General features: G+C 40.0%; 1 protein-coding gene and 1 non-coding gene across 2 annotated transcripts; both read right to left on the bottom strand.

The window, feature by feature from the left end:
- Window positions 1–230: 230 nt before the first annotated feature.
- On the bottom strand, window positions 231–27,226 carry UTP6 (UTP6 small subunit processome component). Its single transcript, XM_068975898.1, has 19 exons — window positions 27,103–27,226; window positions 25,619–25,703; window positions 21,121–21,162; window positions 20,809–20,901; window positions 19,629–19,676; window positions 19,114–19,177; window positions 17,207–17,325; window positions 16,530–16,607; window positions 15,242–15,323; window positions 14,732–14,813; window positions 13,620–13,804; window positions 10,727–10,806; window positions 10,092–10,169; window positions 7,579–7,758; window positions 6,626–6,706; window positions 6,333–6,442; window positions 5,296–5,362; window positions 2,834–2,906; window positions 231–1,806 (listed from the first exon to the last, which is right to left on the bottom strand). Exons 1-19 carry the CDS (start codon window positions 27,192–27,194, stop codon window positions 1,649–1,651), a joined length of 1,797 nt encoding a protein of 598 aa, XP_068831999.1. The 5' UTR covers window positions 27,195–27,226; the 3' UTR covers window positions 231–1,648.
- On the bottom strand, window positions 16,324–16,451 carry LOC138084902 (small nucleolar RNA SNORA54). The gene has a single exon (XR_011145303.1). It is a non-coding gene; the product is annotated as a small nucleolar RNA SNORA54 (small nucleolar RNA).
- Window positions 27,227–27,997: the final 771 nt, after the last annotated feature.

The raw sequence follows: 27,997 nt of genomic DNA, 5'->3' as shown, positions 1-27,997 counted from the left end.
GGAGAGAGGAAAAAAATAAATAAATAAAATAATTATATCCCTTAACACAGAATTTCTACTGTCAGATGTCAGTCTTCCAAAGAAATAACCAGGGATGTGAACAAAATTTTTAAGAATCTTCACCAACAGCACTTACAAGAAAAAATGGCACACAGTCCAACCACAAGTGATTAGTAAAAATAAGTCATGACTCATCTATTCAATGGAATGCTATGGATTTATTTCACGTTTTCAAGGCTACTTATAACATGGACATAACATGGAAAACAACATAATATTAAGTGAAACACTTTAAGTAAAACTGTACTGAATGCTTCTCCCAGTAACATCATGTTACGCTGAAGGATATACAACTCAAACAACCGCTTCTTCTTCTCCAAGAATGCCCGTCTCTGCTGTAAGCTACCCTCCATCCTTGCCTCTGAAGCCCTTCTCTTTCTAAGCTACTCCCTACCCCTGCCTTTCCTTGTTACTGGGTCTCTCCAGTGCAAACATTTCTCTCCAGATCAGTCCCAGAGACAAAAACACTTTTGTACTTTCTTAAAATCTTCTTAAAGGATAACTTTCCCCCTAATACCTAGCATCCTATTCTGCTGCTTCAACCAACTCAGGACATCAGCTCTATGCCTCTAACCCCCACTTCCATCCCAAAAGCTTGTCTTCTTTCTTGCCCATGACAGGGACTCAGTCAATGAATGATCTAACAGTATAAATCCAATTCTAACAAAGGAAATCATACCAGTGAGTTTAAGTCCAGATGACAAGACTGCAAAATTACTCTGTCCCCTCCATACTTTTACACTAAATGCACACCACATATACTTTTATAAGGAGAAAATAAACAGAACTATATTTTCGTCTCCATTTTAACTGAACCTGAGGTCTAGATTAGAGCTACTCAAGCCTGATAAGGTGTAGTAAAACAATCAGTTACATCGTTTCCATGTATTCTGAAAAACATTTAGGATCTACACAGGTCTGGCCTCGACAACTGGCTTCTGGCTATTAAGCAGCACTTCTCTTTTCTGGAATTCAAGATTAACACGTCAACAAAATTAAAGCAGGCCTCAAAATGAGACACCATCTCAGCAAACTGCAGATGACTGCATAAAATAAATATGCCCAAAAGCTTGTCTTCTTTCTTGCCCATGACAGGGACTCAATGAATGAATGATCTAACAGTGTAAATCCAATTCTAACAAAGGAAATCATACCAGTGAGTTTAAGTCCAGATGACAAGACTGCAAAATTACTGTCCCCTCCATACTTTCACACTAAATGCACACCACATATACTTTTATAAGGAGAAAATAAACAGAACTGTATTTTCGTCTCCATTTTAACTGAACCTGAGGTCTAGATTAGAGCTACTCAAGCCTGACAAGGTGTAGTAAAACAAGATCGGATACATCGTTTCCATGTATTCTGTAAAACATTTAGGATCTACACAGGTCTGGCCTCAACAACTGGCTTCTGGCCGTTAAGCAGCACTTCTCTTTTCTGGAATTCAAGATTAACACGTCAACAAAATTAAAGGCGGCCTCAAAATGAGACACCATCTCAGCAAACTGCAGATGACTGCATAAAACAAATCTGCCCGGAGGGCTTACAGCACTATTTGACAAAGGTGACTGTGCTCTTCCTCTTTTCACAAACGGCCGGCCTGATGCAGAGCATGTTTAGCCATAAACTGCTCTACTGCCTCTCCCTGCAACATTTTCATGGCTCGCCAGTAGAGCTGTCCGCAGTTCTCAGGTCTACCAAGCGGGTGGTTCAATTCTTCTTTGATGTAATCCATCCAGAGATCTTTAAAGGGAATCCAAACATACAATGAGATAACTGACAAGGCTTTATTAGGTCAACTTAATTATTTAACATCAACTCAATGCAAGATTTCTAAGAAACAACTCTGTGCAGTTATTTTCCTAGAAAACTATGTAAAATAATACCTCTCTCAGCTTCTTACTTTAGAAGTGGCTTCTAGGTAAAATAATACCTCTCCCCCTTCTTTCTTTGGAAGGGAACGCCTACCCACTCCAGCATTCTGGCCTGGAAAATCCCATAGACTATTCTATGGGATCGAAAAGAGTAGGACATGACTGAGCAACTTTCACTCTCAGCTTCTTTAGTATGGTACATCAAAACCTTTTGTTTTTAAGTAGAAAACTTCACTTTAATCATGACAATCTATTTATCTCGTAAACTCAAAAATGCTAAATATATTTTCGAGGGAGGATTTTGCTGAGTCTCTTTCATTGTGAAACTTACCTCAATGACTTTACTGGAACCTTGTCAACATGCTTAATAAAACATGCTTAATGTTAGTAAAAATGCTGTTTTCATTCATTTCACCAGAAAGCATGCTAAAACCTTATAAAACCTAATGTATGATTTAAAATCTGAGTTTAACATCTGTAAGTGTAATTTTTTGAGTTCCTAAATCAACAGACTTCACATGACATACCTATACCCAGAGGTATGTTTTACAAGTCCTTTAAGTTAAGACAATGTGGCAATAGCCCATGACAACCTTTGTCAATTAGTTATCACCACTCCCCTGACATAATACCCACTCCATTTTGTTCTGACCTACCTTAATCTTTTCCTTACAAATATCACATTTTTTAAAAGAACCAAACCAAGCAAATCTCCCTCTCATCCAGAGCTCTTCTTAATAGAAGACCCATGGGCTTTGTTCTGGGCTTGTAAACGAAATCAGCAGTAAAATTGTATCTGCAACTATTTACATTAAGGGAGGAGGCAAAGGAAGGATGCTAAGTTTTATTCTCAAGGAGGGCCATGACCCAAAAATAGTTAACTGAAGTTTACTTACCAGAATCATCAGTTCCAAATTCTCTCAAAGCCCTCTCATAATACTCTCTTAAGTTCTCCATCTTACAGGATTCCTATAAATAATCAGACAATCTTGCCTCAAAAGTCTAATCTGTAATGTCACAAATTCATTCCACACATATTGCTACTACTGTCTATTAGGTATCTGAAGGAGAGGAAAGATGGGTTTAAATAAACACAGCCTGACTCTGAACTTATCCAGAGAAAAGTCAAATGTACTACGTGGCAGAGTGAAGTAAAGTCAAACAGTGACAAAAGCACTTTGCTCTGGTGGCTTGCAAAAAGCCTCATCAATTCTCACTTAAGGGAACAAGGACAGCTCCACAGGAAGATATACGTGAAATCCTGCAGGACTTAAATAAATAAATGGGGAAGGTTCTACTCCCTATGGTGAGGGATTTCTTCCTTTAATATATGGGCTCTAGCACCCCACTCCAGTACTCTTGCCTGGAAAATCCCATGGACGGAGGAGCCTGGTAGGCTGCAGTCCACGGGGTCGCTAAGAGTCGGGCACGACTTCACTTTGACTTTTCACTTTCATGCACTGGAGAAGGAAATGGCAACCCACTCCGTGTTCTTGCCTGGAGAATCCCAGAGACAGTGGGGCCCCGTCTATGGGGTCGCAGAGAGTCAGACACGACTGAAGCGACACTTAGCAGCAGCAGCAGCACATACTAGCTACGCTCACCTTAAAAAATTGTTTATATCAAGGCACTACATAAACACTAGTTACATGAACTTTAGCAAGTTTTTTGAACCCTCTGACCTTCAAGTTTCCTCACCCATAAAATGAGGATAACAGTAACATTATTTCTTAGAGCAATTGTAAGGATTCAATTAAACTACTAATGAATTATTCACCAAGCAGAGTAGCCACTACCTTGTGGGGGTGGAGGGCGGGCAGTACAGGACCACTCAGCTTATGGGATTTCAGTTCCCTGAGGATTCCCTGACCAGGGACTGAACCTGAGCCACAGCATTAAAAGCTGAGTCCCAAACACTAGACCAGCAGGGAACTTCCTGCCAGTACTACCTTTACAACAACAAATGTTAATTCTTCAACTCTACTTTAAAAGTTTTCTTCTCTTTGTTTCATTTTCAAAGCAGATAAACATCTTCAGTTTAAAAATCTTTTTATATAGTCAAATAACTATGTCATTTCAATTTCTCTTTGCTGAGACTGTACTATCTTACAGAAAGCCAGTTTACTTCGTGTCTTACACATGTATTAAAGACAGAAATCACACTTTACGAAGGGCTCATAGTAAATGTGTAACTATGCAAAGTCCCTTCCATCCAGTCTTCCATCTGGCCCTGTATATCCCCGCCAAAACAGGTATTACGACCTCCTTTACAGGTGAGTATGTCAAAGGTTAAAATTAAGTGACTTGTCCAAGGTACATGACCACTGTGTTACTAACCCAAAGTCAGGCTATGAATTATGATGATAGATTATCTCCTATACAACAAAAACAAATCACTGACCCACACAGGGGTCAAAACCTTGAAAATAAGAATTCAACCTCATTATCAATTTCTCAAAATTCAAAAAAAAATAATAAACACAAATCAAAATGCCAAAGAAGAGAAAACAAAATTGAACACATGGAAAAGCTATAGAGAAAACAGGTATAATGATATATGTATGCAGCGATTATCACAATTTTTAGAAAACTATTTGGCAATATAGAACCATAAAAAAAGCCAGTATTCTCCAATCCTAGAGATTTATCTCAAGAAAGTAATTCAAACAGGGAAAAAAAAACTGTATACAAATAAAATGCTTGCAGCACTGTTTTCAATACCAAAATTCTGGAAATATCCTATACATAATGGGATGGTTAAGAAAACTTACAGGTTTAGTAAGACAATCATTCAAAATGATACCATGTGAAAACATACGAATATGTTTACAAAATAATGCTAAGAAAAAAAGAAAAACTCCATGTATCGTCAGAAATAAAACAGTACAAAATATAGGTAAATAAAGGATTAAAAAAACAACAAAAATAAAAATAATATGGTTGGTTGAGTCACTGGTGATGGGATTACAGATATATTTGGATTTTTACGTTGTGTTTTTTAACTGACATTCTCCTGTGTTTTTCCTCATTTACAAGTTCAGTTAAAAACACCAGACACAGTTAGGTGTGCCTTCTCTCTACCTCACAGCCCAAAACAAGAGACAACCAGGGCACCGTGGAGGCAGGGCGCGGCTTCCTATATGAGACAACGTCTGAGTTGTCTAGTTTCAAGACAGGTTTCTTTTCTTCTTTGCTTGGCTACCATTCCTGAAATCACATCTATGGAAAAGGGGCTGGAAGAAGGGACCAGAAAGTATACTGTATTATGATGAGAGCTTCTTAAACAACATAATGCTGCCATAGATGAGTACGTGCTAATCCATTTTCCCAACGAGAAATGCACAGACAGGACACTTACTTGCTCCTTCTCAAACTGGATCATCTTCCTGAAAAAATCAACTGAAAATGGACGGTTTTCCTGTAAACTAAAGAGGAAGTGGGGAACTGTTATCTTGCACAGAGACAGAAAGCCTCTTACGAATCGTGAATATAAATACTGTGCCAGGGCCCCCGCCACACGTGGTCTGATAAAGTTCTGGCTGCAATTCAGTGCGGCGACTGGACCTGACCACCAGCTACTCACCATTTCCAGTCTCCAATGCCTGAACTCTTCACCACCACCAAACGCTTACCCAGTTTTCTTTCTGTTTTCTCACTTTTAGGGTTTTAAGTTCCCTCTCCTTCATCTCAAGGTCTTTTTGAAGGACACCAATAAGCCCATTTCTAAGAATATATGCTGAGAAAATAATTTCCAATATAGACAAAGAATATTTGTGCAGCAGGGTTCATCAAAGCAGTTACTGTGGCCAAATAAATTATGGCATATCCATAAGTTATTTTTAATAAATGTTAAAGAATTGTTACTGATAGGAAAAAGGCCAGTCTAAGGCTCATCAATAAAAAGTGGTACACCACATGTGACTGTAGTATAATCTCAGATATGTGAAAAACAGATTTAAAAGAAGAATTTTTTGGTAACATTTACTTGGCTGCACCAGGCCTTAGCTGCGTCATGTGGGGTCTTTCATTATGCATGTGGACTCTAGCTGTGGCGCAAGGGCTCAGCAGTTGCAGTGGGCAGGCTTAGCTGCTCTGCATGTTTTTCCCCAACCAGGGATCGAACCCATATTCCCTGCCTTGCAACGGACTACCAGAGAAGTCCCTTTAATTTTTATTGGGGTGAAAGACAAATTTTAAAAAGATTAAAGATGCTTTTTCTCTTAATGATGGGATTATAATGAATTGTTTGCTACCTACCTCCTTCTCTTCTTAAAAAAATTTGTCACAGTGGGCATGAACCAAAAGGCTCTTGGATTTATTCCTCACATATAATATGGGTGCAAGGGGCTGAGTATGGGGTGGAGAGACAAGTACAGCTGCCATGTCTCTAAGTACCTTTTAAACACATCTCTAGCCTTTTTGTAACCACCACTTCGATAAGCCCAATTCAGATACTTTTCCTTCACAGGGACTGAGTCAGCTCCTGAGAGACGGAAGATAGCTCTCTAAAATATAAAAGAAAAAAGAAACAAGCTACATAAGGGGACATGTAGGTATCAAGACAAATTTCCCAAAACCATCCCAGCACACTGAATGAACAGTGCTTTAGGAAAAAAACCCTTTGAAAGCTAGCCAACTAGAATTATTTGCTCATTACCCACATGAGACTTACGACAGGGGGCCTGTACCTTATAGAGTCCTTCAGTTTCTTCTTGCTTTCCGGCATCTTCACTCCACTGGGCCCAAGTAAGCCACAATGGAAGACAAACCTGCTCACAATAAAACAGAAAATGACAGCTTAGTGCCAAGCTCTGAAAACTAGTCACTATAAAAATATGTTCCCCTTGAAATAAAATGTGAAATACGGAGTCATTCCCAGTCTGTCCTCATGGAACTCTTGGTGCCTGGCAGGAATGGTACGCCAAAACAGAGAGCCTGTGGACTCAGTCACCCAAAGTAACACTATTCTGTTAATTCTACTTCCCCTCTCCTGGGGACTACTGCCTAAAGTTATTACTATCAATCATCTGTTAGTTAAGCATGTAACAGCCCACAATTATATCCAAGCTGTCCATAAGGTCACTATATACGATCTGTAGTCTGCTGTGCAGGATTACAACACAAGTGCTAACTCATCTAGGCTGAACTGCCTGGACTTCACTCATGTCCCAGCAGCTCACACAGATAAGCAATAAAATAATTATGATTTCTCCCCACTTTAACCTCTAGAATGGTTTTTTCCTACTAGTATAAAAGATTCACCATGAAGCTTTAAAGCTTATTCTTTTAAATTTTTTTTTCAATTTTAAAATAAACTTTAGAGTTTAGAAATATATGTGTTTAAAATGGGACTTAAGGTCAGCTTTGGAAGCACATGAAAATAATATTCTGTTAAGTTTTCACTTATCAGATATATAAATAGAAGTAGAGAAGTTTACATAATTTAGTCTATTTTCAAATAAAGATATAGAAACATGCTAGTAAATGGAAGTTATTCTTCCACCTGTGATCCTGATTCGACCATCACCATGAATGCACTTTGAGGCGAGCTCTCCTCTGACAACTCTACTCCAAACACACTTTGGCTGAAGTCTTAAAAGGTCCCAAATAGAACAAAATGCAAAAGACCCAACTCACAGACCTGAGGTTTCAGGTACGCAAAGGCTTGGTCAAAACCCTTGGCCATCTCGTGGCTCTCTGACGAAATCAGGGCCTCCAGCTTCACCTGCCACATCTCCACTGATTTCCTGAACAATTTCACTCCAGCGTCTGCCACCTCCAGGGATTCCTTTAACAACTGGCGATGCAGCAACAACGTGCTCTGCAGAAGACAAAGGGCCATCCAAGAGTCACTGCTGAGATCTACGTTATCTAATTGGAATTTCACCTCCACTCCTGTTCCTATTCCCAAAGACTATCAAAAAAACAGGGAAGAGCCAAAAAGCAAAGGCCCTGAATAATTTAGATTGAAAGCAAAATTGTTAATAACATAGTTCACTGCAACAAAATCCACACCCACCGAACAGAATATAAAAATCAGTAAAGATAAAACTACTATCTGTGTGGTGGTAAAGAAAGAAACTCATGCAATCAAACAAGAGCCTGGCATACTATAAACTGGTACCATTTCTCTGAAGAGTCATGAGCATGTTCATACATAAACTTGGGGAGTTTTACTTTAACAGGTATGACCCAAGAAATAAACAGGAGGAAATATTACCTGTTCAAAAATGCTTGTGTCCATGCTACTGTAATAGGGACAGAAAAATCTAAAACTAATCCATTATTATAAAATTGTGAAGTAGTAAGTAAATGGCCATATGTAATCCATTTATTCAACAAGCATGTTAACTGCACACTGTGTATTATCATTACTGAATCTTCAATAATGAGAAGGTCAAGTGTGTTCCCAAACACCCACAGCGCCTCCAGTCTAGCACCAGAGACAATGTGATACGTATGATCACAGGAAAAGAATCATGCTATAGGAGTACAAAGCACTGTCTTCGGCAGTGATCAGAAAGGGCTCCCCAAATGGAAGCCCCATCTGTGCCAAGACTTCAGAAAGATCAGGCATTATTCAGGTGTAAGCAGAGTTCACCAGGGAAAGAGAAGACTCTCCCACCAACATGGGCAAGAGGCTAAAGATGACAGAAACTTTGGATCCAAAAGGAAATCGAAGCACAGAATGACTGGAGGGCTGGGATATAAACTGGAGAGACTGGAAATTCCTTGGGGGCCAAATTAAGGAGACTGAGCAGCTTTATCCAAAGGACAATGGGAAGCCACAGAATAACCTGATAATAGATTTTAAATGATCGTTCTGTGGAGAATAATCTGGAGAAAGGATGGGTGTAGAATCAACCAAGCATTTCAAGTTAAGAGGTAGTACAGTGAAGGACTCCCACGAAAGGCAAGGTCACCAAATCAGTGACACACAGGGAGGCCTGGAAGGGTTACTGCCAGAATTGTAAAGAAGAGAAGATGTCTGAAATGGCCATAGCAGGCCTGCCCTGGTGGTCCAGTGTTTAAGACTCCATGCCCCAATGCAGAGGATGCAGGGTCAATCCCTGGTTGGGGAAGTAAGATCCCACATGAAACACAGTGCAGCCAAAACTTAAAAATAAATAAATATATATAAATAAAAATGAAATGGTCAGAGTTATGACTGGCAAAAGAAACCAATAATGGAACTTGAACATGACTACCAAGGCACTCCAAGATGCACCCAGCTGAACAAACATACAGGGTGGGACTGTCTCACCAGTATTCAATTAACAGTTCAAACATGGCATCTGAACTCATCCAAAATAGGGGACTTTTCACAGCTAAGATGCTCTAATGGACGAAGGGCACCCCAGTCGTGGTATAACATGATACACTACTAACATGTTGCTTATGTAAGAAGTACAGACAAAATATTAACGCAAAAACAGCAGACCACAAAATAGCAAAACATTAATGGCAGTTATAGAAAAACTATGTACACTATATAAATAAAAAGAATTGTATAAGTAAAAGGTATTCAATAAATACAGTTTTGTCCTTTCTTCCCCTATAAAAGTATTTAAATACATTAACATTCACAATCTCATGTAATGCTCCCAACAGTTTTTTATGAGGTGGCAAAAACAAGGATCACTATCACTCTAAAATAAAGTCAACAGTCTCAGAAGGGTTAAGCAGTTTGCCTATTTTGTGGCAAAATCCAGTCTAAACCTGTGTATTCCTACACTACTATTAATAATAATCCCACTATTATCCTGGTCTCTATATAATCTTTACCCACTTCAGAACATAAGGATGGGTTAATGTGCTTCTTACTAAAATGTCAACTTTAAAACAGTGGAACACATCTGTCTTTATTGTACCAACGGTTACTCTGAGCCAAGCACAGGTTCAGGAAAACACGGACAGACAGACAGAATACACCCAAGTATGACTCTTCAGTGTTTTCTACTACGTACTTAAAAACATTCCTCCCTCTACTGTACAGATTTACCAAATACTGACAACCAAATAATAAACTCTCTACATCTACCATGCCAATCTTCCAAATGTGCTTACTTATGAAACCATATATATTAAAACACACTATACGAGCATGAACCAACCAGAACGAAATACATGTAATCAGCATGAATGTGTCCTTACCAGCTGCCTGTACTGGAGTTCTGGTAAAAGTTTGAGCTCATGTGCCTTCCGGAATGCAGCCATGGTTCTTTCCAGCCTCTGAAATAAAAAAAAAATCTTTTCAGTTCATTACAAAGATCCTAGCAGGGGCCTTTGGCCTTTGACAGGAACAGAAGCAGTTTTACTTCTGAGAATTCAGAGAAGGGGCTGAGGTGGTTTCACTTACGACTAAAGGATTTGGGCAGCTGCACCAAGCACAGCCCAGGGAGAGTGCACCCCCTCCAATATGTGGCCAGAACTAGATCAAAGCAGCTGACTCAGGCCTTTCAAGTCAGGAAAAGGTGCTTATTCATGACCTTCTTGGAAACTCCCAGACCCCAAGGAGCTGTGGCCATGTTCTTCTTTCAGAGAACACTTTCTGGAACTTCCCTGGTGGTCCAGTGGTTAAGACTCTATGCTTCCAATGCAGGAAGCATGGGTAAGATCCCTAGTTGGGGAACTAAGATCCCCACATGCCATGCAGCCCTTCACATCCCACCAAAACAAACAAAAAAAAAATGTGTGTGTGTATATATTGTATATACATATATATATATATATATGAAAGAAAGAAGACATTGTCTAGTCAGCCATTTTCACCACTTAAAAGTCAATACCTTCTTTCTGAGGAGGCGACTGCTTGTCTTCTTAGTAAATCTCTCCATGCAGAAGTTCATGTAACACTTCCACATAGCCTCTGAAAAAGTCAAAGCTTATGTTAATCAGACCACCAGCACATTTTTTAGTCTAACAGTCCTCACATCATCTCAGGAAAAACTCCTCTGAGGAAGAGTCTGAAGTGGAAAAAAAATAAATTATTGTGATTACAGCCTATCAAATATCTCAAATATTGAGGGCAAAACAACTGAGAAGTGACAGAAATATAAACATTAAAAGCCTTAAAAAAAAAACAAAAGCCTATCCATGTCAGGTACCCGCTACTTTTCCCAATATTACAAAATTGTGAAGTAAATCTGTAACAGGAAATAATCAAGGAATGATGATTAAGCAATCTTCTAAAATATCATTTCCTCAGTATAATTTGGGCTTCCCTGATAGCTCAGTTGGTAAGGCATCTACAATGCAGGAGATCCTGGTTCGATTCCTGGGTTGGGAAGATTCGCTGGAAAAGGGATAGGGTAACCCACTCGACTATTCTTGGGCTTCCCTTGTGGCTCGGCTGGTAAAGAATCCACCTGCAATGTGGGAGACCTGAGTTCAATCCCTGGGTTGGGAAGATCCCCTGGAGAAGAGAAGATACCCACTCCAGTATTCTGGCCTGGAGAATTCCACGGACTATATAGTCCATGGGGTCGCTAAAGCCTTTGACCGTGTGGATCACAATGAACTGTGGATAATTCTTCAAGAGATGGGAATACCAGACCACCTGACCTGCCTCCTGAGAAATCTGTAGGCAGGTCAAGAACGAACAGTTAGAACTAGACATGGAACAATATGGTTCCAAATCGGGAGCATGTCAAGGCTGTATATTGTTACGCTGCTTACTTAACTTATATGCAAAGTGTATCATGCAAAATGTCCGGCTGGATGAAGCACATGCTAGACTCAAGATTGCAAGGAGAAATATCAACAACCTCAGATAAACAGGGGAAAACAACAGAATGGCAAAAACTAGAGATCTCTTCAAGAAAATCAGAGATACCAAGAGAACATTTCATGCAAGATGGGCACAATAAAGGACAGAAACGGTATGGACCTAACAGAAGCAGAAGATATTAACAAGAAGATATTAAGGTGGCAATGGAATACACTAAAAAACTATACAAAAAAAGATCTTCAGAACCCAGATAACCACGATGGTGTGATCACTCACCTAGAACCAGACATCCTGGAATGCAAAGTCAAGTGGGCCTTAGGAAGCATCACTATGAACAAAGCTAGTGGAGGTGATGGAATTCCAGTTGAGCTATTTCAAATCCTAAAAGATGATGCTGTGAAAGTGCTGCACTCAATATGCCAGCAAATTTGGAAAACTCACCAGTGGCCACAGGACTGGAAAAGGTTAGTTTTCATTCCAATCCCAAAGAAAGGCAATGCCAAAGAATGCTCAAACTACTGCACATTTGCACTCATCTCACATGCTAGCAAAGTAATGCTCAGAATTCTATAACCCACGCTTCAGCAGTATGTGAACCGTAAACTTCCAGATGTTCAAGCTGGATTTAGAAAAGGCAGAGAAACCAGAGATCAAATTGCCAACTCGCTCACCAAAAAGCAAGTGAGTTTGAGAAAAACATCTACTTCTGCTTTATTTACTACGACAAAGCTTTTGACTGTGGATCACAAAGAACTGTGGAAAATTCTTCAAGAGATGGGAATACGAGACCACCTGACCTACCTCCTGAGAAATTTGTATGCAGGTCAAGCAACAGTTAGAACCAGACATGGAACAACAGACTGGTTCCAAGTGAGGAAAGGCATAGATCAAGGTTGTATATGTCACCCTGCTTATTTAACTTATATGCAGAGTACATCATGAGAAACGCTGGGCTGGATGAAGCACAAGCTGGAATCGAGACTGCCAGGAGAAATATCAATAACTGCAGGTATCCAGATGACACCACACTTATGTTAGGAAGTGAAAAACAACTCAAGAGCCTCTTGATGAAAGTGAAAGAGGAAAGAGAAAAAGTTGGCTTAAAACTCAACATTCAGAAAACTAAGAGCATGGCATCTGATCCCATCACTTCATGGCAAATAGATGGGGAAACAGTGGAAACAGTGACAGACTATTTTCCGGAGCTCCAAAATCACTGCAGATGGTGACTGTAGCCATGAAATTAAAAGACACATGCTCCTTGGAAGAAAATCTATGACCAACCTAGATAGGCTATTAAGAAGCAGATACTTTGCTAGTCAAAGCTATGGTTTCTCCAGCAGTCATGTAGATGTGAGAGTTAGATTAAGAAAGCCGAGCACCGAAGTGATGCTTCCGAACTGTGGTGTTGGAGAAGACTCTTCTGAGTCCCTTGGACAGCTAGGAGATCCAACCAGTCCACCCTAAAAGAAATCAGTCCTCAATATTCATTGGAAGGACTGATGCTAAAGCTGAAAATCTGATGCTTTCGCCACTTGATGTGAAGAACCAACTCACTGGAAAAGACCCTGATGCTGGGAAAGATTGAAGGCAGGAGGAGACGGGACAACAGAGGATGAGATGGTTGGATGGCATCACCGAGTTGATAGACATGAGTTTGAGCAAGCTCCGGGAGTTGGTGATGGACAGGGAAGCCTGGCGTGCTGCAGTCCATGGGGTCGCAGAGTCGGACACGACAGACCAACTGAAGTATAATTTATTTCCCCAAATAAATGAACAAATGCCACAGCTCTCGGGGAAGGTCATAAAAGAGAAAAGTGGAAAGCCAGCCAGGCACACTGTAAGCTACTACACAGAGGTTCCAGAACTGATTCTGCTACTGAGAATGAAGCTCCAGGTTCCCACTCAGGAACACCATCGCTCCTCGGCGCACAGGGCCTGGGGAAGCTCACCTGTGGGCACAGTTTTTACCGCCTCCTCATACACAACACAGCACCTCTCCTCCCGGCGGCCCATCTCCTTCGCTTTGGCTTGTTTGGTCGCAGGCAGCTCTTCTCCTGGCTGTGACTGAATCACCAGTTCTTGCCGGGCTACATAGTCCCAAGTGAGGGGGTCGTCTGTGTGCAGAGCCTTAAGGCTAAAAAATACTGATTGTCAACCTAGGACATGTAACTGATTCAGTCCCAATGCTCTGAAAACGTACTGAGAACACCTCTTTATCAATTCCCTCATCACAAGAGTCCTTTCCCAACAGGCTCTCCAGATGTCTTCACCCTCACTATATAAGTATCAATGGATGAGAACGGTCCATCCATTAAGAAGCATCCACACTTGTTAACTGCAGACTGTCTCATTCATAAATATTAACTTACAAATTAGATGACAAAGGCAGGTATGTGTGACAAGATTCCTGGTTCTCGAGCCCAGGCTCTGGGTTTTCTCTAATAGGAGTCTAATCCTCTGCCAAAAATCTAAAGGTATCCACAGAGCAAACAGATCCAAGTTCTATCTTATCTCCTATGAACGTAAGTCTTCCCAAGGGTGAAGGACCCAGAAGGTAGGCTGCAAATAATTCTTCGGCCATACAACCAGACATTAAAACAATAATGTCTGATTACCTGTAGCACTGAACTATAAACATTCACTCACTCTCATCTTAAGGACAAAAAACATATCAGGAAGGCCAGAATATAGATTTTTACATAAGCTGTAGCACAGATTTCTTACTGAACAGAAAGCCAGTGAGTGAATCAAAACAACTTCGCCAAACATACATTTTCAGGGACTACCCTGGTAGTCCAGTGGTTAAGACTCCATGCTCCTAATGCAGGTCTGGGTTCGATCTTTGGTCAGGGAACTAGATCCCACATGCCCCAACTAATGCCTGGTACAGCCATAAATATTTTTTAAAAATACATTTATGTACTGTGATGTAATAGTCCAAAAACAGCTTTCTCTCGAAGGATTTTATATGATATCTTCCTTCCCCTTCTCTAAATATCCAACTTAAATCATTACCCCAAGATCAAAACAAACCTAGTCACCTTTCCACTACTTTACTTACTCATTGTAAATTTCTCTTTGCAGATCTTTGGCAAAGTCGAACAGCTGTGCAACTGAAAGCAGTGACACATGAAATTTTGCACCTAAAATTTTAAAAGCAGGGGAGTGGAGTAAGACTCTAAAGGAGCACTTTCTCGAAGTACTAGCATTAGTTTTGTTTTATAAAATGCGAAGAAAGAGAAAATGGGGAAGAAAATAACAGTCCCACAATACAAAGTCTTTGTTAATATCTGAGTATTCAATAAGTACTTTTAACTTTTATTCTAAGTGTCTTAGGGCAAAAGGAACTTAATTAAACTTAATTAAATCATGATTTAGGTACTCAAAAACTTAGACACGGTTATAATCCAAGGGGAAATCTGCATTTTCTTAAAGAAATAGGACACTATTTCCCACAATCATGAGTTTTACAGATTCCAGCAGAAATTCTCAAAACAGGCTAAAGGTCTTCCTCATTATAAATAGAATGGTTCATTTTCCCACCATAAATAAGTTTTCAAAAGATACCTACTTTTAATTACACTTATAGCGTTCTTATAGATGATCCGTGCCAACTCTCCCGTAAGGACTTCTTCAGCATGCTCGAGATTCCCCTAAAGAGTGGGATGTTAAACAACTGAACAGATGGTGCTGGCAAGTAGAAAAAGCACTAGGGCAAAAATTAACAATCCTAGACTAACTGTGCCACATGACAGCAATCACACATGACACAATCACACCCTCTGGCAAATCACACCTCTCTCTAGGCCAGTTTCCCCCAGTTGTCAAATGTGCAACATGAACAAGATCTTTGATCTTACAAACTGTGTCCCCAGGCTCCTGGAGTGATGGCAAGATCACACAGCTTAAGGCCCTAGTCTCCATCTAGCCCTGAATAGGTCAGGTTTTACGTGCTTTGTTGACTCTTCTGTGTAAAATTTTATCTAGTTAAAAAGTTCAGAGCTGGAAACCACCGTAACAGATGACAGCAAAGTTCCTTTTTCAGCTCTAACATTCTCAAACTTATTTCTTTAAACTCACTCTGTCACGTAAAAAATTACATGAATAGGTAAAGAAAGGCAGCTAGGGATCATACATTTCACCACCTTTCTTGAGCTCCTTAGAACCATTAACGTATCACTGAATGAGATCATAAAGAATAGTTTTTGGCCATTCCATCAGTAATAATTTCAAGGGCCACGCCCATGAGTCCAAATGTTTTAAAAGCACAAAATTCCACTTTTATTACTAGGCCCATTTTAATTAAGTCAATGCAGGACATTATAAGTTTCCAAACATTAAGCTGGAATGAAAAATACATTCTGGGACTTCCTCGATAGTCCAGTGGTTAAGAATCTCCATGCCAATGCAGAGGACATGGGTTTGATTCCTGGTCCAGAAAGATTCCACATGCCTTGGAGAACTGAGCCCACATACTACAACTACTAAAGCCTGTACACTCTAGGATGCATATACAACTAGAGTAGCTCCCGCTCACCACAACTATAGAGAAAGCCCCCACGAAGCAACAAAGGCCCAGTGCAGCCAACAATAAATAAATTTAAAAATAGGAAAAAAAAAAACCACCACTCTAAAGATTTTCTTTTTATCTCACTTTGTCTCCAAGACCTTAAACCGAGGGCCTCCACGCCAGGCAGTCAGTCACATGGTGCTGGAGCTGCTATGGCACCAGAATGGAACCCGCCAGCCACAGGCAGACCAGCAGGTCACGAACAGTGCTCCCAAAGACTTTCTTTTACTCCTAAGCAAACTCAAAACACTCTATCTTATTAACAAGTTACAGTATATTAGGATCTTACCACATCCATGTTGGCTTTTTCAAACTCTTGCTTTTCCTTCCTCAATTTTTCAGCATGCATCAGCTCCATCCTAAAGTACTGCACAGAAGGGAAATAACAAACTAATCATCTTTGGAGATAATTTTTCAGTTAGAAATATGTAAGATGACACTTCTTACTCGTAAGTATCAGATCTGAGGAAGCGTGGAGAGACTATATTTTCTCTTGTTATGAAACTAGCTGACACTGACAAGGTATGCTGTTTTGCTCTTTTGGTTTTGGCCATGCCAGGTTTTACAGAAAAAAGAGCAAAAGCAGCAGGAAGGGAGAGGAGGGGAGGAAGAAGTGGAGGGGAAGAGACAATGGGAGGGGAGAGTCAATGAACAAATGCATATATACATATGTACAAAAGTATAAAAATGAACCTTAAGCCTCAACTAAAGAAAAGTAAGGTTCAGCTCCCTATCCCTCCCACCATAATGGGAAGGTAGGAGTCTCCATCTCTCACTAAAGATCTGGAAGATGAACAAGGTAAATACCTAATACTGGCCAAGAAATACTCTTCTGGCCCCTTTTCCCCAGCAGCTCCCCTACTTATCCCGAGCCTCCATAAGTCAAAGCCTTAACTTAATGAAGCATACATGTTTTCTCCAGAGGACCAAACAGAGCCATTACTCTCATCTTATGTGCACACTCACTTCTTCATGAAGTTTTGGGCAACGTGGGTGAAAGCGCAGAGCCCGAAGAAATAACTGTCTTGCACTTTCTGAAGACAAGCAGTCTTCCAGTTCCCATTTGGCCGCCAAAATCCACAAACCTGTAAGTGGAAGACATTCAACTTCATTTCAATAAAATAATCAAGTCAGGTTTTGATACCCAACTTTTTTTAAACTTGACAATTAAGAAGGGGATGGAGATAGGGAGTTTCTAACAGTTATCTATAAAGTACTGTTGCTTTATCTAAAACAAAAAAGTATTCTGAACCAAACTAGTAAATGTTAACATCTGTGGGTATTTATGGAGAAGGCAATGGCACCCCACTCCAGTACTCGTGCCTGGAAAATCCCATGGACAGAGGAGCCTGGTAGGCTGCAGTCCATGGGGTCACTGAGTCGGACACGACTGAGCAGCTTTCTTTAACTTTTCACTTTCATGCATGCATTGGAGAAGGAAATGGCACCGCACACCAGTATTCTTGCCTAGACAATCCCAGGGATGGGGGAGCCCGGTGGGCTGCCGTCTATGGGGCTGCACAGAGTTGGACACGACTGAAGCGACTTAGCAGTAGCAGCAGCAGTGGGTACTTATGTGCCCATTACTTTATCTCATCAGATCCAAGGTCAATCATCTCATTTTTAAGTCACATACAAATTTTAAAAGTGTTAAGGCTGGGAAAAATTGTGCATCTTAGAGACAATGAAATAAATTATTTTGTTCTTTTCTCTGTATTTAAATGAATTTTCATTTAAAGGAAAAATTATTTAAATATTAATGATTTCTTTCAAATGACTCATAATTTAAAAATTTTTCTACTGTACCTATTGGAAATAAAGGCTTTAAAAGAAAAAAACCTTTGCCCTTCTATATGAGAAATTAACCTTAACATTCTAGCTCTTTCCCAGAGACTTCACAGAATCAGCTATTACCAGAGAAGACTGCTTTTGGTAAAAATGGCCCATGGTTGGTAACTGTGTCTGTACTAGAACTCTGAATGGTGTAGAGCCACTGCTTTGCACTTTCTTGAGCATGTGACTCTTGAAACTGAGCACAATTCATATATATAATACCTGGAAGCTACATCCCTCCAGGGGTCTTCTCTCCTCTGCCCACTCATGTGTTCTCATGCCCTACATCTGAGACAAACCTCCAGGCTGCTGAGAGTACTACTGGATCCTTCTGAATTAACTGGTGCCAAATGCAGCCAATTCTGAGTCTTGTGTAGTGTAAACCTAATACTAGAGAACAGACACTTAAGCACCTCCACTATAAAATATCAGTGTTCACAAGACGTTTTCTTCTTGAGTACCTACCCTGTGCCAGTGCCACTGCTGCTGCTTAGTCACTAAGTCATATCCAACTCGTTGGAATCCCATGGACTGTAACCTGCCAGGCTTCTCTGCCCATGGAATTTTCCAGGCAAGAATACTGGAGTGGGCTGCCATTTCCTTCTCCGGGGGGATCTTCCCAACCCAGGGATCGAACCCAAATCACCTGCTCGGCAGGTGGTTTCTTTACCACTGAGCTATCCAGGAATAACCCTAGTAAAATTCTGTATTCATATTTTCCCCTTTAAGTTTCTGAAATCCTCAGATTTGAGTGCCTCCAAACAGAATACCCCTCAAAGCACTGAGGAGTTCCACCATCAGCTAAAAAGAACTGCAGTCCTTCTTCCCCACAGATACAGTACCTAGCATGGTTACTAGTATACAGCAGGCAGTGATGAACTAAAAAGGCAGCTAATTGAGGAATAAAAACTGCTGAGGCCAAGATCCTATGCTCAGGTCCTGAAAATAATTCTTTCAGGTCTATAAAGCAAAATAAATTCCAAAATGGCTTTAGTCCACAAAAAAAGGTAGACAAAGAACTAAGGAGGATATCACCATACCTGGCTTGTTCGAATGAATGGCCAACAAGGAAGAAAATACCTTGCCAAGGTGAACCTTGCCAGCCTATTAAAAGAAAAAGAAAAATTCTACTTCCTGCACAGCAAAGGCATTGATATGAACCTCTAAGTGATCTGTACTGTACTGTAATCCCCTTTAAAACCCAATGAGGCAAGATCTGTTATTGCTAGGGAGATATAAACAAAGATTCACTCACAGCTTTCTTCTACCTAAACTACAGATAAACATTTTACATTATCTAAAAATTGGTTTCAACTTTAATGAACAAATACACATAAAGGTCATTTTCCTTTCAACTAATATAGAAGCCATCTATATAGTCATTCAGACATGCAAATGTTACACTGAAATTCCACATTCTTGAGTTCTCTTCCTGTTTGTTAACCCTCCCTACGTCATTGGAGAAAACGTAAGAGTTCAGGAGTCAAGTATGAGGTTTAACATGCAGGCTAACCAAAAGGAAAAAGGGAGCGAGACAGAGCTGCCCAATACTCACCCACTTCCTACAAAAGGCTATAAAAGACAGCCAAAGTTTAACATCATCCTGCAAGAAAAGCAATGTAGTAAGCTACCTGCATTTGAAATTTTATATACAATACACCTTTGCATTCATCAATTTTGTTTGCAACAGAGGAAGATGTTGGAATCTCCAATGTGTTATATACCACATCCCTCAGCCTATTAGGCTGTCACACACCCAGGCTTTAGATCTCTTAACCATGATAACTGTCTCCCCCTAACCCCGCCTCCCACGTGCTAAGACAAAAATCTATCCAATTTGTTTGATGCCCTTTTGAGGGATTTGCCTGGCACTCCAGTGGTTAAGACTCCATGCTTGCAATGCAAGAGGCACAGGTTTAATCGCTGGCTGGGGAACTAAGATCCCACATGCCATGCATCACAGCCAAGAAAATATTTTTTTAAAAATGCACTTCTGAAATGGTCTCAATCAGGGATTACAAACTAACATTTATCATTCCTAACAATCCAGAATACTTCCCAGATAATATATCCTGGTCCCAGAACCAAACCTGAAGAAAAACCAAGTTACTGAGCTGATGCCCCTACTCTCAAGATCAAACCAGTCCATTCTAAAGGAAATCAACCCTGAATATTCCTTGACGGACTGATGCTGAAGCTGGAACTCCAATACTTTGGCCACCTGATGCAAAGAGCATACACACTGGAAAAGACCCTGATGCTGGCAAAGACTGAGGGCAGGAGGAGAAGGGGGCAACAAGATGAGATGGTTTAATGGCATCATCGACTCAATGGACAAACTCTGGGAGATAGTGAAGGAGAGGTAAGCCTGGCGTGGGGTTGCAAAGTCAGACACCACCTAGCAACTGAACAACACTCTCACCTTTTCTTCCACCTCAAGTCTTCATTGTATTTTACTTAGAGACATAACCAAACATATCTCAGATAATTTTATGATCCTTAAATATGTATGATATCCACTGTTTTCAGCATCATCCTCAAAAAATAACTCTAAGATAATGCAATCAATTTTCTTAATGGTTGGTATATGGTTTCAAGTAATGATACTATCACTAGAATAAGTATCAAGATACCCATGATAAGAATCCACAACCACACATTTGCGCCTCCAAGTCATAATACATACAATACATATCCTCACATCTCTTACAGTTAAGGACACACTGAACACTTACTTTCCACTTAATTGATGCACGTCGGAAGACACTCTGTATCCGATGTATTATAGGATCCTCAATCTCATCCTTCTTAAATGTATATCCAACGCGCTGAAAAAGGACATTAAAAAAAAAAAGCCTCAGCTTAATCCCACTTATCCAAACCCCACTTGATCTTTAAACAGTACTGACAGAGAAAGCAAATAGTTAAAAACATCATTATGAGCATATCACCACACAATTATCAGTGCCAATTGCTTCCCAAACCCATGTTCTAGAGTCATATTAATTAGTAATGTATTTTTTCCAACTTTCAGAAAATCTACTTACAGTTCTCCGTTTCTCAATCAGCTCCAAAAGATGAATTTCATACTGTGAAAGAAAAACACACATAAAAAAGAAAACAAGAAATATTATAACCTTTTATTTAGAGGCAATGCACTTGGTTAAAACTATAAAGTAAATAAAAATCAAGAGCCTAAAACAGAAGAGAACTTTCTATCAAGAAACCTAATTTACAATAAGTATCTAGCATTCCCTGAAAATGCACCTTACACCTACAAAACTCACACATACATATATTAGCATACAAATATCTTCGATAAAAGAATGCATATTACTAAAGCTGTTAAGACTTACGATTTACTTTATCAATCTAACCTAGTCTACAACAGTGTGTGCCAACTTTCAGTAAATCAACCATTTAAATATTTTAGCTGATGTACAAGCAAATAAAGCAGATAAACAGGGTTGTACTAGTTGAAACACAGTCCCTAATTGGCTCTCCCTACCCTCACCTCTAAAGGACCCCTGAGAACCTCTAAGACTCTCCAAAAATAATTCCTCTCTAAGCTTGAAAACTACCGGCGGGGGCGGGGCGGGGCGGGGGGTGGAATACTAGAAAGAGAAAGCACAGAACCTTACAAGATCTCATCCTTCATTTTAAAACAAAATATTTCGAACATACAGAACCCTCATGCAGCTACCACAGTTACATCAAAGCCTACATTTTACTCTAATTGCTTCAAAATATTTTTAGAAATAAAATATTTCAAATAAAGGCAAAGCCCCCTATGAACCATGTCTGATTCTACTCTTCTTCACCAGAGGAAATGACTATCTTGACTCAGTTGTTTATCATTCACAAGCATGACTTCAAACTCTATTGTAATATGGTCTTAAATGCTTCTAAACTTTATGCAAATAGTATCATACTGAACCCACCACTCCATTATTTTACTCAACATTGTGACTTTAGATATGGCCTTGTGGTCACAAGGAATTCAAGTCCATTCATTTTAACTGCTGTATAATATATCATTATAGAAATGAGCAATTTACCTATCCTTTCTCCTGTGATAGTATTTGTTTCAAATTTTTCTATTACAAAAAGTTGAAATTAATATTCTTGAACAGGTCTTCTTGTAGATACTTCCAGGAACTTTACTAACATGTAAGCTCCTAAAGGCAATGATTTTTGTCTGCCTAATTTACTTTTGTACCCCCAATGGACTGGATAGTGCCATGTACTTAACATGCCCTCAATATACACTGTATGAACGAATGAAACCCCGGGTCACAGAATTCATGCATCTCCGACTTTATGAAATAGTGCCAAATTGCTCTTCAAAGTGGTGGGACAAACCATATACTAATAATGTCAGTCTTCAAGATGTCTGTAAATATGATGCTATAAAGCAGTAGTGCCCCCTGATTTTAACCAATATTTACCTGATTACTAAAAAGGCGAACATCTTTTCCTAAGTTTACCAATGACTGATGCTTCCCCTTTATGAACTGCTTGTTCCTAGCTCTCCTGTTTTCATTTTCTTTCTACTCGTCATTTCTTCTTGATTTTTAGTTCTTTACTTATTCTAGATTCTCACTATATGTACTACAAATATTTTACCTCACTTTGTGGCTTGTCTTTTTACAATATGTATCTTTCCCTTTTTGCACAGAGATTTTTACCTTTAACATAAACAAATTGGTCTTCTCTTTCATGGTTTGCGCTCACAACTCACTCATAAAAAAAGAACGAAATAAGGCCATTTGCAGCAAAATGGACAGACCTAGAGACTATTATACTAAGTGAAATAAGTCAGAAAGACAAACACCATATGGTATCACTTATATGTGGACTCTAACATACAACACAAATGAACTCATTAATAAAACAGACTCAGAGACAGAAAACAAATGTAGTTTGCTGCTGCTGCTGCTAAGTCGCATCAGTCGTGTCCGACTGTGCGACCCCATAGACGGCACTCCACCAGGCTCCCCCATCCCTGGGATTCTCCAGGCAAGAACACTGGAGTGGGTTGCCATTGCCTTCTCCAATGCATGAAAGTGAAAAGTGAAAGTGAGGTCGCTCAGTCATGTCTGACTCTTAGCGACCCCATGGACTGCAGCCCACCAGGCTCCTCCGTCCATGGGATTTTCTAGGCAAGAGTACTGGAGTGGGGTGCCTTCTCCGAGATACACACTACTATATATAAAATATATAAGCAACAAGGTCCTACTATATATAGCACAGGGAACTATAATCAATATCATGTGATAACCCATAATGGAAGAGAATATGAAAATGATTATATATGTATATATATACACACACACACATATGTATGAATAGTCAAATAACTTTGCTATCCACCAGAAATAAACACAGCATAGTAAATCAACTACACTTCAATTTAAATAAGAAACCTTTCCCGAGAAGGAGAAATATCATACATCCCTTACATGTGGAATCTAAAAAAAAAAAAGACACGAATGAACTCACCAAACAGAGACTCAGAACAGACTCACGGTTGCCAGAGGGTAGGAACAGTTAAGGACTTTGGGAAGGTCACGTACACACTACTACATTTAAAACGGATAATCAACAAAAACCTATTGTATAGCACATGGAACTCTGCTCAATGTTATGTGCCTGCCTGGGGGAGAATGAATACATGTATATACATGTATGGCTGAGTCCTTTTCCTGTTCACCTGAAATTATCACAACACAACACTGCTAATCAGCTATACCGCAATACAAGATGTTTCTGGTGTTTAAAAGAAATAATAAAAACAAAATTTTACAACACAAAAAGAAAAAAGAAACTCTTCCGAACCTAAAGTCATTCATTATTTTTAGAAGATTTAAAGTTTTCCCAGCACATTTAGCTATTCAATTCAACAGGAAGGGATCTAATTTCTGCTGAATCCAGCCCGGCATTTCGCATGATGTACTCTGCATATAAGTTAAATAAGCAGGATGACAATATACAACCTTGACAAATTCCTATCCCAATTTGGAACCAGTCCATTGTTCCATGTCCGGCTCTAACTGTTGCTTCTTGACCTGAATACAGGTTTCTCAAGAGGCAGGTGAGGTGGTCTGGTATTCCCATCTCTTTCAGAATTTTCCAATATGTTGTGATACACACAAAGGCTTTAGCATAGTCAATGAAGCAGAGGTAGATGTCTTTCTGAAATTCCCTTGCTTTTTCTATCATCCAGCAGACGTCAGCAATTTGATCTCTGGTTCCTCTGCCTTTTCTAAAACCAGCTTGAACATCTGCAAGTTCTTGGTTCATGTACTGCTAAAGCCTAGCTTAAAGGATTTTGAGCATTACTTTGCTAGCTTGTGAGATGAGTGCAACTGTGCGTTAGTTTGAACATTCTTTGGCATTGCCTTTCTTTGGGTTGAAAATGAAAACTAACTTTTTCCAGTCCTATGGCCACTGCTGAGTTTTCCAAATTTGCTGGCATATTGAGTGCAGCACTGTAACAGCACCATCTTTTAGGGTTTGAAATAGCTCAGCTGGGATTCCATCACCTCCACTAGCTTTGTTTGTAGTGATGCTTCCTAAGGCCCACTTGACTTCACACTATAGGATGTCTGGTTCTAGGTGAGTGATCACACCATCGTGGTCATCTGGGTCATGAAAATCTTTTTTGTATAGTTCTGTGTTTTCTTGTCACCTCTTCTTTATATCTTCTGCTTCTGTTAGGTCCATACCATTTCTGTCCTTTATTGTGCTCATCTTTGCATGAAATGTTCCCTTGGTACCTCTAATTTTCTTGAAGAGATCTCTAGTCTTTCCCATTCTATTGTTTTCCTCTACTTCTTTGCACTGATCACTTAGGAAGGCTTTCTTATCTCTCCTTGCTATTCTATTAAACCTTAGGACCTTTCAAATACAAGATTCTTAGCCAGGTATCATTCTTAGTCATATTTCATTCACTAGGATTTTTTTTAAATCTAAGCTTTAAAGCCTTTATTCTTATAATGTTTATCAGTCTTAAAATGTAAGACTTACATCATCTCGCTATTGGGTTCTTTCTGAATCCTGAATTTGTCCTCCAACAGATTATTCTCGCCAAACTGAAAAATGATCTAGCATATACATTTATCTTCACTCAATTCTTCCATTCATTCTCAGGACTGAAGAATTTTGTAGCAAACCTAATCTCTTTCTAAATCAACACACTACAAGCACCTAATATTAACTTTCTAACCACCTGCTAGCATCAAACTCACGCTCCTTTCTTTTTCCCCACAAGACATTATCAATCAAATCTCTTGCTGAAATCCTAACACATTGGTTTTTTGGAGTCTCTGATGTACTAACCATACAGAATAAAAGAAAGTTGTTTTCCAAGGACCAAACCCTTAGCAGAGCAATGCTATTCCCAAATCACCTCTATTCCTGTTCAAAAACTGCCTTTCTACTCATCATCAGTTCCAGAAGTTCAAAGGAAACTGACAGCAAGCTAACTATTCTATAACTGATTTTAAATTTGTGAGGGAATTCAGAAATAATAAAATTACTCACCTGAACATATCTGATAAAGTCATCCTTTGAAAGACTTCTTCGCTGTATCCTGTATTCTAGTTCTAAAGCCTTCCTAATGATTGCCCTGAGGAGAAAGCCACTTAAAATGTAACACTTGACATATGCAGAAATAAAAGACTTTCGAATTTTAAAAGTCTATTTTCAATATATTTAAGAACATATAATTCCCAAATAATTATCTTTCATTAAGTAAATATTCTCTTACACAATCACTTCTGTATGCTTTATTATTATTATTATTATTAAGGCATAGTTGATTTACAATATTTATTAGTTTCAGGACTTATGCAGTCTCAAGAGCATGAAGATGTACTTTAAAACTTTCATGAAAATCACCACAATAGTCCCACCAGCAAAGATTTCTTTTCCTCCAAATTCAGGTCACTTCAGTTTAAATAATAAACAAATTTCTTTCCTAAATTCCTCGTTTCTGAATTCTCAACAAGCAGTTTAGGGGGAAAAAAAAAAAACCACAACCTGGATTGTCTCTACCAGTTTCATAACTACAAAGGGCTTATTCATGAAGACTCGCTGTATTTAAGAAATGAACATGGGTATATTAGAATTTAAGCCAAGATGTGCAAGACCAAAAATCGTCTCTATTTAACGATAATAACATTTACTAAACAATTAAAGAATTAACAATATGTTGTGTTTCATTAACAAATGTTTCAAGGTTCCCACAGTCATAGTACTACATTTGCAGTCACTGTAAAATGAAAAAAGTCACAGAAAGCTATTAAAAACTATTAAACTAAATTTTAACAAACTAATGAATAACTACATGCTGGTCGTGGTTCGCTAAACCCTAAGGTAAAACATGAAACTGAATTAAATGATCCCCAAAGTCCAGTCTTCTTAGAAAAAATTATCACTCGTGGGCTCCCACGGTCCAGTGGTAAAGAGACGCAAGAGACGGGGGTTCAATCCCTGGGTCGGGAATATGCCTTGAAGTAGGAAATGGCGACCCACTCCAGTATTCTTGCCTGTAAAACTCTATGAACTGAGGAACCTAGCGGGTCGCAGAGTGAGACGCGACGGAGCACTCACACATACCCCTAGGCACACAGCACTCCGTCGGCATCTTTAGGCCATACACTCGGCTACAACCAACTTACACCACACTGTACCGTGAAAAAAAGGTTTCTCTTGTCTGACTCCCCTCCGCCCCCCGCGACTGCGTCAGGGCTGCTGCTAGCTGTTGACCGGTAGGGGTCCTGGTTTTATCACCTTTATGGCCTCAAAACTCGGCTCTACGAAGAAACATACTGTTTGCGGGGTAAAAGGACGGATACCCTAGCCATGAATGAGAAATTAATTCTAGATAACATCAAAATCTGTAAACGGCCTTCCGCCATATTAGAAAAACAACCACCCAACTGCCCCTATATCCGCCCCCAGCACACACACGCCATTGCCTCCCCTCTGCCCGCCCCAGCCCTTCCTCTTTCCTCCGCCCTCACCTAATTTCCATTTGACTGAAGAGTCCAGTGCGCTCTAGCTGCTGTAATTCGGGAAGTCGATCCTCCTCACGTTCCTGAATTATCTCCGCCATGATAGCCGAATTCCACAACTCACCACAGCTCCTCTCACCGACGACACGCGAAGGAAATGGCCACCCTCTAATCCCGAGAACCGGCCAAAACGTTCGCGCGTGCTGACGTCACCAGCGCCTTAAGTCCCGCCTTTTCCGCTTCCGCCGCCTCCACCATTGGACAGGTCTTCCCGGCTCTTGAGGCCGCTGTCTCCTCCTGGTGGCTGACTGTGAGGTTGCTGCGAGTACCTACTCAACTCTAGTGCTTGAGGTCTGGAGTTGAGGCGCGGGGCTGAAATGGGGGCGGCGCTAAGTTCGCGCACGGATAGACCTGGGCTGGGACCGGGAAAAGCACCTCGCGGTCTGGAGGGTTTACCTGAAAGGGGCCTGAAATGCATTTTCTGCAAGATCCTGTCTCCTTTTATTCTGCTTTCCAACACTAAGAAGGAAAATACAAACACCCCAAGAGGGAAGGATAGAAAATATCGTAAAATTGTAGTAAGCATTTCAAAGAGGAGTGATGAAAATTGTGAAAGTGAAGTCGTTCAGTCGTGTCTGACTCTTTGTGACCCCATGGACTGGAGCCCACCAGGCTCCTCCTTCCATGGGATTCTCCAGGCAGGAATACTGGAGTGGGTTGCCATTTCCTTCTCCAGGGGATCTTCCCGACCCAGGGATCGAACTTAGGTCTCCTGCATTACAGGTAGACACTTTAACCTCTGAACCACGAGGGAAGCCCGATGAAAATTGTAGGGGGCGCTAAAAATGGTTCAGGCTTTCCCAAACACTATGCCTTTGCATTCGACAAGATTTGGTAAACTAGT

The sequence above is a fragment of the Capricornis sumatraensis genome, chromosome 8, assembly GCF_032405125.1.
Source record: "Capricornis sumatraensis isolate serow.1 chromosome 8, serow.2, whole genome shotgun sequence".
Taxonomy (NCBI): Eukaryota; Metazoa; Chordata; class Mammalia; order Artiodactyla; family Bovidae; genus Capricornis; species Capricornis sumatraensis.
Note: the sequence above shows the minus strand (reverse complement) of the source record. Positions and strands in the feature narration are given on the sequence as shown.

What these genes read in the sequence shown, in the direction of transcription:
- UTP6 (XM_068975898.1), bottom strand. Translation starts at nt 27,194, where the DNA reads ATGGCGGAGATAATTCAGGAACGTGAGGAGGATCGACTTCCCGAATTA. An exon ending in CGCTATAAGTGTAATTAAAA is followed by an intron (nt 14,814 to 15,241) that starts GTAGGTATCTTT and finishes TTAAAATTTTAG; the next exon opens with GTGCAAAATTTCATGTGTCA. An exon ending in TCCAGTTTGAGAAGGAGCAA is followed by an intron (nt 2,907 to 5,295) that starts GTAAGTGTCCTG and finishes GATTATTTATAG; the next exon opens with GAATCCTGTAAGATGGAGAA.